Here is a 14,141-nt window from a genome sequence, read left to right as displayed (position 1 = left end):
TTGCCCATTCTCGTATCCCTTTAGCACACAGCACGAGGGCTCATATTCACGGCCACCGGGCTCAGCTGGGGTGGTGAGAAAATGGGGGTTTTCCATCTCGCTTTCACGCCTCCCAGCAGTGCCCCATTAGCACACGTGTGTGTGTGTGCTTTCTTCTTGCCTGTTTATATGGTGTGCTTTCACCAACCCCCACTCGAGTGAAATGATGATATTATGCTACACATTTTTTTATATTCTGCTCACTTGCACGCTTCCTCGTAAGCCCTCTTTTTTAACTGCGACATTACCAGCGCACACGAGTTTCGCACGAGAGCTCGGAATTGAGGACGACGACCACCAGCGGCGAGAAGGACCTTCGCGAGCTGGGACTGATTCCCCCACCCCGAAAATACCACAGAGCCTGGAATGTGGAATAATGAACTCTAATTTCCCTGAGGTGATGCATCACACACACACACACACACACACACACACATACACACACAGGCGCTTCCACACATAGAGGAGAGAGAGCACAAAAAAAAATGAAATGTGCTCGATGATTAGGACCTAAGTCAACATATTTCGCGTCGCCTAGCTGTCTGTCGGTGTGGGTGGGAATCGCTTCAGCACACGTGTGTCCTTAAGGGGGATTTCTTATCCCCTCCCCCCTTCCCCAGATACACTCCCTTTCATTGTGCAATTTAATACAAATGACGAAAACAACAACAAAAAAACGGAGAAAAGAAAGAACATTCTTCTATCCTTCATTCAAGAGCGGAGTTGTGTTTTAGTAGCACGAGTGCAGCTTTTGCAACGTTATACAATATGTTGCTTTTTCCCCCCACCCCCATCAACCCAGGTCAGGTCACAGGGGGGCAGTGGTGGGGGGCGCTCGCGAAGAAGGAAAAACCCACCCGAGAACAGTTCTTTCTCGCGCTCTATTTATAGGGCGCGGCAGGAAGGAGCGGCTTCATTAAAATTCAATGGCCATTCAGTTTTGCAATAACTTTTTTGAGATAAAAACAGCCCCCCTCCTCCCCCCACGTGAGGGAGCACAATAGAGGACGACCTGCTAAAGGATCTGCCCGCGCGCGAAGACAATAATGGGCACAGAATGTTTGCCCATTTCTCTCCACGGGATATAGGGGGAAAAAGCTCACCAAACGTCGTTGGGGAATGCAACTTCGCTTTGGCAAATGGTGCTTCACAAAATGGCGTCACACACAAGGATAATAGAGGGGGGGGGGGGGGGGGTTGGTTGATTATCCCCCTTTTCCCGTACGAGTTTTCTTGCCATTTACCGACGATAAGGATGACGTGCGAGAAAAGCCCGCTTGTGGTTCGAGAAGCGAGTGTCCTTTTCGCTGACACTGGAAAGCACATCCTTTTGTGGGTCGTCTCCGTCAGGACGAGAGCAAAAAGGGGGCTCATCCTTTTTTTTTTCAGCCAGATTATTTCGTTGTGGAGCAAACGATGACGCACTGTGTTAAAATTTTAATTAAAGCCAAATGAAGTGCGTTTGTGTGTGTGTGTGTGTGTGTTTGAGTACTCGTTTTGTGTTCTGCTTCAGAGCATCAAGAGCATGCAACTGGAAGTTGTGTTGGAGCCATTGTGCCGTTGAACAAGTGCCACGAAAAAACAAAAGCTTTCTAGAGGCCGGAGGATTTTTCATGCCAAAACAAGAAGAACAAATACTGCACCAAAAAAGGTGCATTTCTATCCGCGTTATTTTCGGAATTGGCCATAGAAAAAGGATCTTCAATACCGGCTCCACCGGCTTTGATAATAATTTGGTCCGGTCGGTGCTTTCGTTTCTTCAGGTCGGTCGAACGATTATGCAATCGCGTACGTAAGAAAAACAATTTCGAAGTGCCCAACAATCTATTGGCGCACCCGGAGGCGCAAATGTGTGAGAGAGAGAGAGAGAGAGAGAGAGAGAGAGAGAGAGACATAACGAGAATGAACAGGATGAAACGAACGAGAATGGGAGACGTTTTCTCGCCACCGATAACGAACTATGGCGCCCCGCCAAGGGCAACATTAATAGTTTGAACAAAAAAAGAAAAGCAAAACGCACACACAATGATACCAGAGGGTGGCAATTCCAGGCTAAAAAAATAACAGCTATTGTGGACAATTATTTTTTACGCTCGAAGAAAAAAAACACGTTATCTATTTCGGCATGCATGCTGGAGTACAACAAAAAAAAATCTCACCCCTTCCAGACTTTACAGAACGTCCGGATATTGGGTTGTTAACAACAACAAAAAAATGCACACACGTAGCTTAACGCGACTAAAATGCCCGCTTTTTGCTCCCTTAATGGCGAGATCTTCGCCTCGTGCTTACACACGATCAGAGGGCCATATCTTATCGCAGGATACACGCGAGACCGAGCGTCATCATCGTCGTGTGTGCGTACCTTTCTTATCTTAGGTACACACCCACCCACCCAACCCCCTCGTTGCAGTCGCCCCATTTGAGCCCAGAAGATAGCGGACATGCTCAGCGGGGTTGGATTGCATACTCGCGCGTTTATCAACCCTCCAAACCTGGGGGATGGTTGTAACGATCCTCCATAAACACGCCTATCGATGGCAGAGATGACCTCCACGAGGAGAGGCCACTCTATCGTGGTGGTGGTGATGGTGTTTGCGAGGAGAACACGCATTCTGATCCAATGCGCGATGGTTTTCGAGAAGGCGCCTGCTGCTGCTGCTGACACAAGATGAGGTTTATTAATATATGACCGAAAAACGTCAAACGTTCTTGCGATGGGGCGGTGTTTGCGTGTGACAGCAGCGGCGAAGCGACACACACGCACGCGCAATTGGATACGCAACACGGCGCGCGAGTGTTCTCTTGTGCGTGTTTATTTGTGTGCCTCCGTACTAGCGATCATCACTAGAACTTGATGCTGCTGCCGGATGAAGATGCTGTGTGAGGCAATTTCTCGCGAGTTGGAATTTGCAGTCAAAAAAAGGGGAATAGAAGGCACTCCAATCAAACGCTGAATGAGTGTTAGGAGAGAGAAAAAGAGAGACGGCAAATAAACGACGCTTCACAACAGCCTTTGACAGATCTTCGATCGGTGGCGCGTCATCAACGTGAGTGGTTTGTTGTCGTCGTTTTGCGCAGCCCGGTGTGGGTGGAGGAGTGAGGAGGGAAAAAAAGGGGGGGAGGGGGTTGCTTTCTCCAAACCACATCCTCTCTCGCATGCGTACTACCAGCAAAAATGAAGCTGACGACGACAGAGCGCCCCCTTTTGGTTTAGAAGGAGTGTTCCGTTTCTTCTGCAGCCTGCCGGGAAAACTGCGACCATCGAAGCGAATGTGTGTGTTTGTGTGTGTGGCCCTCTTCCGGTTTGCAATGCTCGTGTCTGCTAGACACCTGCCACCCGCCGCAAACAACCTTTTTCCCTCTCCTCCGGGGGTTTGTCGCAACTAACCACTCTCAAGGCCGTTTCGTTGTTGTACCGCCGCACCTTTGACGTTGCTACCCCCTACACCCCTCCTGGCCAGGAAGCCGAATCAAGGAAAGCTCCAGTGTCGTAATAGAGTCGGTACACCTGCTGCCCGCACCTCTGTGGGCCATTCTCTCTCTCTCTCTCTCTCGCTCGCTCTTTCGCCCATTGGGAGTCCTTCTCCGCAACCACCGGAGGCCCACAATTAGCCCCCTCCCCGACTGGTTGGAGCCTTTCGGTGGTTGCTGAAAGGAGCTTAGAATCCACCCGCCACCCACCCCGGGCCCGAGAGATCTAGTTCAAATCGCTGCCCTCAATTGAAGGCGCGCAATACCCCTTTGCGTGTGTGTGGGTGTGTGTTGTAGGTCTCGCGACGTGCCAGCATGCATATATGCGCGCGCCTTGTGCGCTGCCGTTTTTGTGCTTCTCGTCCACCTTCGGAATCGAATTAGCCTTGAAAACGTTCTACCGCACCCTTTTGCACCCCCACTCCTCATTCCTCATGTACACACACACACGGGTGGCACACGTACACACAGGCTCAACTTCCCACCCACCCTATGGTGGGCGCGAGACTTTCTCTCTCTCTCGCTCGCGTGCGCGTGGGCATGCTCTCGTGGTGGTGAGGGGAAGGAGGACGTGTGGATTGGGTCACGGAGGATGGAGGACGCAGTGTCCGGTGTGGTTGACACTAATCAAAACCATTATATTATACAACCTACGGCCTTATCCGTGTAGTGGCGAACGAACGAAACCGCTGGGTGACAGAGATAGAGATACATGCGAGCAGGAAATGGAGCCTTTAAAAAAAAAGGGAACAAAAAAAATGAAGATCTGAGTAGGCAGAGAAAAAACAACGACTCGAAAGAGCGAGAGAGAAAGTGCGAGAACCGGGAAAAAGGAAAAGCTTGCACCACACACCACCAGCTGCACATCCGAGCTGGCGTGACAGAGACAAATAGCACCGCAACAGCGTATCGGTGAGAGCGAGACCGAGAGAGGCTTCCTCTTGTACACGCATTCCATTCCATTCCGGTCACCCAATCTCTCACCGGCCTGCTATATATGCTGCGTGATGAGGCGCGTGCCAATGGGTGTTGCTGCTGCTGCTGCTGCGTTCCTGCTTTGGGCATCGAAGAGAGTGTCATTTGTCCTGTTTCCGGTGTGAATTCCGGAAAGGCTCATGAAACTCGTCACCCCTTTTGGCACGTGACATGGTGCACGGGAAAAAAAGCGCAGGTTGCGGTTGCCAGACGAGCAAGTTTCTTTTCCCGTCTATGCTTCTGTTTTTCCGCCAGGGGCCGCCTTGGGCCCGTGTTTCCATGGTACAGGTGCACCAACAAGGGCACACACACACACACGTTCACAAGATTGGTCGCCTTTTTTTTTTGCTCTCACTCGGTCTCTCTCTCTCTCGATCGTATTGCTCTCGCTTTGGGCCCTTTTGGGAGATAGGCGGTTGGGTTGAGAAAATTCTAGAAAATCTTCTCGCCGCGCGCGCACATACCAAAAACCGTTTGAGGCGCTAAAGCGAGACGGCAAATCGAAGACACATGCGTACATTTGGCCCGCTGACCGGTCCCATAAAAATGCCGCTACCCCCGTTTGTGTGTGGGGTGTCGCCTCGCGGTGGAAAACGGGGAAAATTCGGTGGGATCCCGGTGGCTCGGCGTGAACAAACCCTCTTTTATCGGGATTTTGTGCTCGTTAAGAAGGAAGCCACATGGGCGGCAAATAACAAAAAAACGTCGAATTGCTAATCAATTTCTCATCGCATTTTTCGTCTTCTTGCGTGTGCGCGCTCTCTCGCTTCTTCCCACGGTCGCGCATCTCTGTCATCTATCGATTATCAAATAGCATTTGAGGGTGTTTTTTTCTTCTTCTTCTTCTCCGAATCCCCCCAAGGAGCCATAAATTGCGTATATAACTTTTCCTCAATGCTGCTGGGGCCTCGGGACGGCTCCTTTTGCGGTGGTGTTAGTAACGGTGATGATTTGAGGGCGGTCGATTCTATGCTTGCCCGACCTCGTGCACACACCACCCCGTATGTATGTGGTCTTCTTCTGCTCTTTCCATCATCATCATCATCATCACCATCATCGTCATCTTATTCGTCCATTCGAGCTCGTACGCCGTACGCACCAGTGACGTATTCAGTCTCTGCAGCTCATGCACACACACACGCACGCACACACAAACACAGACAGCATAGGCACACATACACTGCATGTAACGAACACACACGAACACGAAGCACACTGCGATCACGCGAATTTGGTCGGCAAACGGGAAAACGACGGGGGATTGATGTGCGTAGGAAGGTGTGTGAGAAAAAAGAAATCCCAAAACCCAAAGTAACGGACAAAAAATAGGAACCTGCGTGCATCGTTCATTTTCCCGAAAACCACCCCTATCATCCCAAAAACTCACACTAGATCAATCCGAGCAGGCTACCGCACCTAAGGGAGTGCGATGCAGACTTTTCCCACCCTCGCAGAGGGTGCAATAGGGAAAAAGTAGCGGAGAGAAGGAAGACAAAAAAGCGGGGCCTGCTGCGGAATTTTTCTTTTTTCCGTCAAAAATGCGGATCCAGCAGATCGGTTGAAACCGGCTTCGGACACCTCGACGGTCGTTTGCGACGATATTCTTCGCCCACAGACTTGCTCTCAAAATGGCTGCCCTGACACTGACACCGCGGACAACCCCTAGCACACGGGGTGTGTGTGTGTGTGTGCGCCGGATGCGTCACACCGGGAGAAAATTTTCCGCCCGAGTTATGCTTCGATTTTCTTCGCCCCGAAAAATGCTGCCAAGCTTCACCATCCGGGGCGGGTCAAGCCGTGCCGTGTTCCCTTGCCCGGTGCCGTGAGTTAGCTGTGGGAGATTTACTTACTTTTGGTAAGAAGGGGCAATAGTTAACGTACAAAATAATGGCACACGCTACTTTTTACACGGCTCTTATTCAACTTGATTTCGCGTTTTTGACAAACTCTCTTCCACCCGATTTGACGTTATTTCAATCGTGAGCGCGCAGCGCCATCTATGTGAAGATGTTCGGCTGGAAGGTGAGAGCATTGGCGTTTTCATTTTCAACCCTATTGAGCGGTCGTTTGACAGTACTGGGTGCGCAGCCGCTAATACAGCTGTATGGGTTGATTTTTTATCAAACCAGAGGAATGATTAATTAGGTTAATAATCTTTAAAACAATCTTAAACATGAGTGCTTTAAAATATGTATGTATTTTATTTCAATGAATAATTTTTCATGTTTATAACTGCTCTAGATGAGCTGACGACGTTTGTTTTCGTGTGCGATGCACTCAGCTGTCAAATACAGAACTGTCAACTATTGCGTGCCGCATTCTCACATGTTTTTAAGCGCCTAGGTAAAGATTAAACTGGCGCAACGTTGTTCTAGTGTTATAATAGTTTATTTTAAATTCTGTTCACCTATCCGCCAGCATGCCGAAGTCAAAACGAGATAAAAAGGGTAGGTTCCCGTTGTAAAGAATTGAAGCTGATGTACCGTGGCACTGTAATAACCCCTGCAATTTGCTTATTTTGTAGTCTCGCTCACCAAGACCGACCGGAAAGGGCTGTCCAACAAACAACAGATCATCGAGGACATACAGCAATGCCGCGAAAAGTACGCAAACGTATTCCTGTTCTCCGTACAAAACATGCGCAACAGTAAGCTGAAAGACGTGCGAACGGAATGGAAAGGTTCACGGTTCTTTTTCGGCAAGAATCGCGTCATGCAGCTGGGCCTGAAGTTGATCAGCGATGACGAGAGCAGCGCTCCCACAAAGCTGGAAAAGGGCATGGAACTCCTGCGCGAACAGATGATCGGCCAGTGCGGGCTGCTGTTCACGTCCGAAAGCAAAAAGACGGTCGTGGAGTGGTTCGAATCGTACCAAGTCGAAGAGTTCGCTCGAAGCGGATTCCGAGCGACGAAAACCGTTAAACTGGAGCCGGGTCCGATGGAAGATTTTTCGCACGCCATCGAGCCCCATCTCCGGTCGCTCGGTATGCCGACAAAGCTGGATCGTGGTATCGTGACGCTGTACAAAGAGTACACGGTTTGCGAGAAGGGCAAGCTGCTGACACCGGAACAGGCGCGAATTTTGAAGCTGCTCAACAAACCGATGGCAAAGTTTAAGGTAATCATCAACTGTTGCTACACAAAGAAGGACGGCTTCGAGGAAATCACCAAACGAGACATCGAAGTGTCGAAGAAGACGAAAAAGAAGGCAAAGCAAACGCCCGCCAAGAGCACGAAGAAATCTGCTGAAGCAATGAGCGAGGACGAAGATGATGATGAGGAAGACGACGACGACGATGATGATGAGGATGAGGATGAGGATGCGATGGAGCAGGACGACGATGATGAAGCGTAGCCACGTCGTTTTAGGTGTATAAATAAAACTAAACCCACATACCGTATTGTTTAATCAAAAAAAAACAGCCTTGCAATCGTAAGTGAATCCCATCCCCTCAGAATTTACGGTACACGTGGGCTGTCTCTCGTTATTATGCGAACGTTTGGTGGACTTGATTCGTTCATTCTTTATTGAGCTAGGTACTAAAATAAATAAGACTCTACACTTATTACAGACTATCGACACACACACAGACATCCGCAACCCGCTGGTTTTGGGGTTGCGTGGATGCATTCCGGCAGACCGTGCCCATCCCCCTTAGTTTAATTTGAACTTCCGCTTCCGCTTGTCGTCCTCCGTCTTTATGCAGCGGCCCCGGTAGCAGATCTCCGTCTCATGCGTGATCCCGTTCGACACGGACGTGGGAATGACGAGCGAACCCATCGGGTTAACGAACGTTGGCGGTTCCGCGGTCACTGCAATGTACTGCGTTTCGCTCGGGCTCTCATCCGTGGCCGTAGCGCCATCATCATCACCGTTCGCATCCCCACCGGCCAACGGTTCGTCCGTCGATTGCAAATCGTCTTGTTCCACGTCATCGACGCCACCATCAACCATCTCCTCCGTTTCGGCATCATGTTCGGCCATCTCGTACAGATCGGAGATCGTTTTCTTCACGTCCGCAAAAATCCCATCTCCGACGTTCTTGTCCGCGGCCGGATCTTCTTCCGCGGAACCGACGGTTGGTTCGGCATCTTCCACAACTGGTTCGACGGTGTTCGAAACCTCACCACGGTCCTGCTGCTGCGGTGGCAAGCTCGTCGTCGTGGTGTGGAACGCATTTGCCAACGTGGACACTTCTTCCGTTGGACTGACGGTGGTCGTTTGGGATGCGTGCGCATCTTCCGGCAGGACGACGGTCACAAGCTCAACCGAAGCTTCCTCCGTTTCGGTTTCTCGCGGTTCGTCCCCTGCAGGGGCCACCGTGGCTTCCTCCTGGGCCGTGTTCTCCTCCTGCTCGTCCGTGCGCTTCGTGTGGTCGTCCTTCGGTGGTAGATTTTTGCCCGAAAAACCAACCTGATCGATGCTCTTGAGCGGTTCTCCGTAACCGGACGGACCGTTGTACACCTGGTGGGCGGCCTGGTTGATGTGCTGCGATTCGGCCGTTTCGAACGAATCGATCACCTTCGAGCGGCTGCGCTTGCGCAGGAAGTTGTTGCGGAAGTTGGCGACTGGGCGGCGTTGCGGACGCTCCTCGCTGCTGACCTGGTCCTTTTCGTCACTCTCCGGGTCGGGTTTTTGCTGCTGCTTGCTGTCGTCGATGAAATCCTTCATGACGTCGTTCAGCAGATCCGCAAACGAGGGAACACTACGCAGTTGGAGGGGGAATAATTTCCGGTTCCATAATATTGAACTTCTCTCGAGTTGAAATCCCTTAAATACCCGCCATGATCCATCACACCTACCTATTCTCTGTGCTGTCCTCAGCGGGCGCTTCCTGGTCGCTTTCCTTCCGCCCGTAGTTAGCGGACACGTTCAAAAGGTACATCTCGTTCTCCCGGGCCGCGGTTACAATCTCCGGTTCCGGTTCCGTCGACACGTGCTCCTGCTCCTCCAGATCGTTGGCACGTGATTCCGACTTCAGCACCGGCTGGAAGGAGTTCTGATTCAGCTTGGTAGACCACTGCGATTCCTGCGGTTGCAGATTGAACCGGGTGCGTTCGCGAATACGGAACCGTGGCCCACTGCTACTCTGTGGTGCCGGGGTGCTGGTCGGTTGCTGTGTCGTGGCAGCGGCGCTTTGCTGTTGGAAACATGCAGAGGAACAATTAGATCAGTTTTGTTAGGTTAGGAATTCCAATCAAGCACAAACCTCCTGCCGGGAACGCAGTGTCGGTGAAACGCGCCGCAAGCTGCTGCCTCGTCCAAAAGCTCGCGTGACCGGAGCCTCCGGAGAGGCGGTCGTTGCGGCCACCGTCGGTTCGGTCGTGGTCGTTGGGCGCCGTGTTCGGCCTCGCAGGATATCCTGGCGGTTCTTCGTACGCACCTGCAAAACGAAATCGAACCGTTAGTTTAGTGGCCCCTTCTTGACAACCCACTCGAGCCTCCGGATGTCACGTACGGTGTAGGATCCTTGCGTGGATACCGGTGGTTGATCGCCACCGTATCCTGCGGTCGTTGTTGGCGCCGGGCTAGCGGTCGTGGTCGCGTACAGTCGCGATGGTCGTCGCACGAACGCGGGGCGACGGCCGGAAGCCGTACGGGATGAACCCACACCAGGACCGGTTGCCGGTTCGGGTGTCGTTGTGCGGTACGTCGTCGTACGTTCCGTGGTCGTGCGTGAAGCGTGTGTTTGTTGCGGGTCCCGTTGGCGTGACACGAGTCCTGGCCGGCGGGGTCGTACCGGTACTTCCAGCTTCTTCAGTTCCATCGCATCTTCGAGTAGTTGGCCGTAAGCGGTCGTTAGCTTTTCGTCACTTTCCGTCACCGGTTGGTACTGGGGTGATCCGCCAGAGGGCGCTTCAGGTGCAGAGCGCAGAGGAACGACTGAATGAACCACTGGCTCCGGATCACGTTGTAACGGGATCACTTCTTTCGGACGGGTATACTCTTCTTCTTCTTCGGTGGTTGGTAGTGAGCGTGCCGTGCTGTACACCGGCACGTAATAGTTTGATGTTTGTGGTGGCACAACCGTGGTGACAGCTGTCATTTCCGGTTCAAACGCTGGCTCGGTGTAGTACGTGGAGTATTTACGTGTCACCTGTTGCTGTTGAGGATCAACAGCGGCCTCTTGTGGGACCTCATTGGCGAGCGTCGTCGAGATAAGCCGCTCTGCTGGTTCTTCGTACACCTCCTGCAGCGTAGTCGAGGGTGTTGTCGACACCGTCGTTGGTGGTAGTGACGTAACGGGTGTCGTATTCGGAGCAGAACCACCCTGTGGCCTTATGACAGGGTAGTTTTGTTTCAAAACATCACGCTGGTAGTCGAGGTTCTCTTCTTCCTTGCGAGGACCACGTGGTGTCGTCGTGCGACTCCTGCTACGTCCACGTGAAGCCGGTCGTTCCTCATTGTTGGGGACGTATCGTGATCGTGACCGTGAAACCGGTGCTCGAGTGCTCGAATATTCACCCGCGCCCGATGTGGCATCCGGTGCCGGTGTCGTGCGTGAAGGATGTGGTCGTCGTCCACGCTGAAGCGGTCTTCTAGTGGTGGTCGTTGTGATCGTTTCACCATCGTACACCTCCGAACCTTGTGTCGTTGTGCGGTGTAACTGTTTCCGGAAGTTGGAACCACGCGTATTACCCGCAACAGCACCCGGTGTCTTCGGTGACCATTGGTCATCCATCAACGCGTTTACAAGCCCCGGCAGGTTGGCACTGATCGGTGGCAACTCTGACGGGATGCTGTAGTGTTGCTGTTCCGTCGTCGACTCCACCGGTGGTCCGGTGGATGGTTCACTCGTCGTGATCACCTCGACGGAGTACCGCGGGGCGTCACTGTACGTGTCCGTTTCGTACCGGTACTTGTTGATGTAGCTCGGACCGGAAGTCGTGCCAAGTGTCGTCGGGAAAGCACTCTCGAACTTGGGTTCACGCTCAAAGAACTTACTGCGGTGCTCAAAGTCCCGGAAGAATGCATCCTGCGAGGTTGTCGGTGGTACCGGTGTCGTCGGTGCCGTTGTTCCAGCACTCGTCGTCGATGGACTATAATACGTGCTCACGTACTTACTGTGTCGGTTGGGGCCCACATCCTCGTTTAGACCACTTCCGGTGCTATAATAGCTGTTACGGATGGATCCACCACCCGGCAGACTCGTCGTGATCGTCGTCCGGACCATCTCATCTCCGTGAGAGCTCGTTTGCTGCTGAGATGATGGACCAAAGAAGTCCAGGAAGCCATGATCCACCACGGATGAGGAACCAGCCTGTGGTTTTGGTCTCACCGAATCAACCAGCTTGAACTTGTGCACAAACTGTGCCTCCTGTTGGCCCACACTCGGTGTGGTTTGTGGGTGATGTGGTCGACGTCCGCGGAAGTTCTCCTCCCGGAAGTGCGTACGCATCCGTTCCGCTTCAAAGTGCTGCTGGATCGTCGTTGGACGTTCCGTCGTGGTCGTCGTCGTCGTCGCGAGAAGTGTCGTCGCCGAGTCATCCTCCTCAGGTGCGTAGAATGCCGGTGGGAGCTTCTGTTCCGGCATCGGGCGGAAGTCAAACTGACGCGTGCTACCGTACGATCGGAACGGATAGTTAGCCGTTGTTGGGGGCACCGTCGTCGTGGTGGGTTTCTTCGTTTTCGCTAGGTTGAAGTACTCCTCGTTCACAGCGGCCGGATGTCGTGGGTTTCCAGAGTTAAAGGGCGTGTTGTAGGACGTCGATGGTTTTCCCGTTGGGGACGTGTAATGATCCGCATCGTACGCCGGCTTTCCGGTGGCTCCTAGCGGTGTTTTCGGTGTCGATGTTGGACCCTCACCGAACGTCAACGTGGACGGTGTGTAGTACTGCACGTTACTAGCCGCCGTTGGACGGGTATAGAGGGCGCCACCAGCGCTACCACTAAGATGATCGAGCGAATTTCCGGCCGCACTTTGACGGACGACGATCGAACCCACGTGGGGTGCTGGAAGCGAGATTTTTGAGTACCCACCGGGGGTTTTGTAGCTTAGTGGGGCCACAAAGAACGGCAAGTCTTCCAGCTTCCGGTTAGCACGGTTCGAGGACAGATCCACACTGGAGAGATACGGTAGATCGAATCGGGAGTAGCTTTTCGGTGGTGCAAGTCCCGATGGGCCAATGAACACCTTCGGGGTGTTTTTACCGAACGCATCCAACACAGCGATCTCGTTGATGTTCTTCAGCCCTCCAAGAGCATCTCCAGTGGACAACTTACTCTGTCGACCATCATTGTAAAGAAACAACGCCAATGGAGGTTGATTCGGTTTCGGTTTGCTCGTTGCTGATCCACCAAACGCGCTCGAGGATCGAGACACTGGCGTCTCCGAGGAAGATGAGGTAGTATAACGCGCTGGTGGTGGGAAAGTGGCCACACTCGAGGTCCTTACAGGTGTCGGAGGCTTCACAGTGGTCGTAGTCGTTCCAGCAGTATAGAAATCATTGATCAGCGAAGGACTCACAGGTTGCGGGAGCGCATTAAACCGATTGTTCTCGATCGGTTGACCCGGTTTCTGCTGATTGTAGAGCGTCTCAACCGGCACGTACAGCAGCTGTACTTCTTCCTGTGACACAGCACCACCCGGTGGACCTTGAGGTTGTTGGGGTTGACCTCCCTCGAGCTCCGGTTGGCGAACGTGCTGGTACGAGAACGGTTGATCAAGAATCGACTGTTGCTGCTGCTGCTGCTGCTTATCGTCCTGGATGAGTGCTTCCGAGAGCGGGGACTTTCCGAGGAACTGCTGCTCGAACGGATTCGTCACCTGCTGTGGTGGTGGTGGTGGTGGTGGTGGATGTTGAATCGTTTGACCCACGAATGGAGGTGTCCGCTGGAACGCGCTCAAATGGAACGGTTGCTCCAGCAACTCCTGCTGCGGTTGTGGTCCTGGTTGAGGTCCTGCAGGTTGCTGCAACAGGAACCGGTTCGATTGCGGGAACTGATGGTTCAGGAAGGTGAAATGATGCTGCTGCGGTTGCGCCGTACTGTCTAGGAACGGTTGCTGAGGTGCAGCGAAGTAGTTGAGAACGCGCGCTCCAGCCTGCCGTTCGGAACCCGGCCGGGAAAGCGGAATCCAGTCGTTTCCGGTCACGGTTGGACCACCGGTGAATTCCGTCAACTGGCGAGACCATCGCTCACCTGCTCGGGCTGTGCTGAGGGACGAAACCACTAACAGCACCAGCCAACCGAGGGCTGGCCCTTTCATGCGTCGTTTTTCTCTCATCGCTGTACCGGGCCGCGTGTTGTTATCCTAAATCAGAGAGATAGAGAGATAGAGATGAAACGTGGGTGATGTATCCAATCAAATTTGCAGCACTAATTAATGTAAGCTGATGCCTGGTGTCTGCTAAACATGCCGATTTAGTCGCGCTTTCCCAAAGCTTCTCCACCTGACGAGTGGGGTGGAGTTTTTCTTTACTTTAATCGCCGAAGCGTACCGACTTCAGATTCGCATTGTCTTTCGATCGGCGCGGGAAATGCAAGTGCACCCTTTGCAATTACCGGCGGTGGGCGTTTAAGGGTGGTGTTGTTTTCGCTTTTCTTTTCGCAAATGACACACACACCCACACAGATACGCGCGCGTGTGCATGAACACGAACCACGTGCCTGTTGCGGTACATTTGTTTTCCCTTCGCGAAGCAACAAATTTC

The 14,141-nt window shown here is 52.6% G+C and overlaps 2 protein-coding genes across 3 annotated transcripts; one reads left to right on the top strand and one right to left on the bottom strand.

The window, feature by feature from the left end:
- Positions 1-6,832: 6,832 nt before the first annotated feature.
- LOC128722907 (mRNA turnover protein 4 homolog) lies at positions 6,833-7,967 on the top strand. 2 transcript variants are annotated; one of them, XM_053816594.1, is made up of 3 exons: positions 6,833-6,935; positions 7,013-7,671; positions 7,717-7,967. In XM_053816594.1, the coding sequence occupies exons 1-3, from the start codon at positions 6,908-6,910 to the stop codon at positions 7,840-7,842; spliced, it is 813 nt and encodes a 270-aa protein (XP_053672569.1). In that variant the 5' UTR covers positions 6,833-6,907; the 3' UTR covers positions 7,843-7,967. The 2 variants fall into 2 exon arrangements, with proteins under 2 accessions (XP_053672569.1, XP_053672568.1); XM_053816593.1 differs by having other exon boundaries at positions 7,013-7,961.
- Positions 7,968-8,019: 52 nt separating this feature from the next.
- On the bottom strand, positions 8,020-13,696 carry LOC128724503 (mucin-5AC). The gene is made up of 4 exons (XM_053818228.1): positions 9,947-13,696; positions 9,698-9,871; positions 9,291-9,628; positions 8,020-9,193 (listed from the first exon to the last, which is right to left on the bottom strand). Exons 1-4 carry the CDS (start codon positions 13,694-13,696, stop codon positions 8,143-8,145), a joined length of 5,313 nt encoding a protein of 1,770 aa, XP_053674203.1. The 3' UTR covers positions 8,020-8,142.
- Positions 13,697-14,141: the final 445 nt, after the last annotated feature.

This window comes from Anopheles nili, chromosome 3 (assembly GCF_943737925.1).
Source record: "Anopheles nili chromosome 3, idAnoNiliSN_F5_01, whole genome shotgun sequence".
NCBI lineage: Eukaryota > Metazoa > Arthropoda > Insecta > Diptera > Culicidae > Anopheles > Anopheles nili.
Note: the sequence above shows the minus strand (reverse complement) of the source record. Positions and strands in the feature narration are given on the sequence as shown.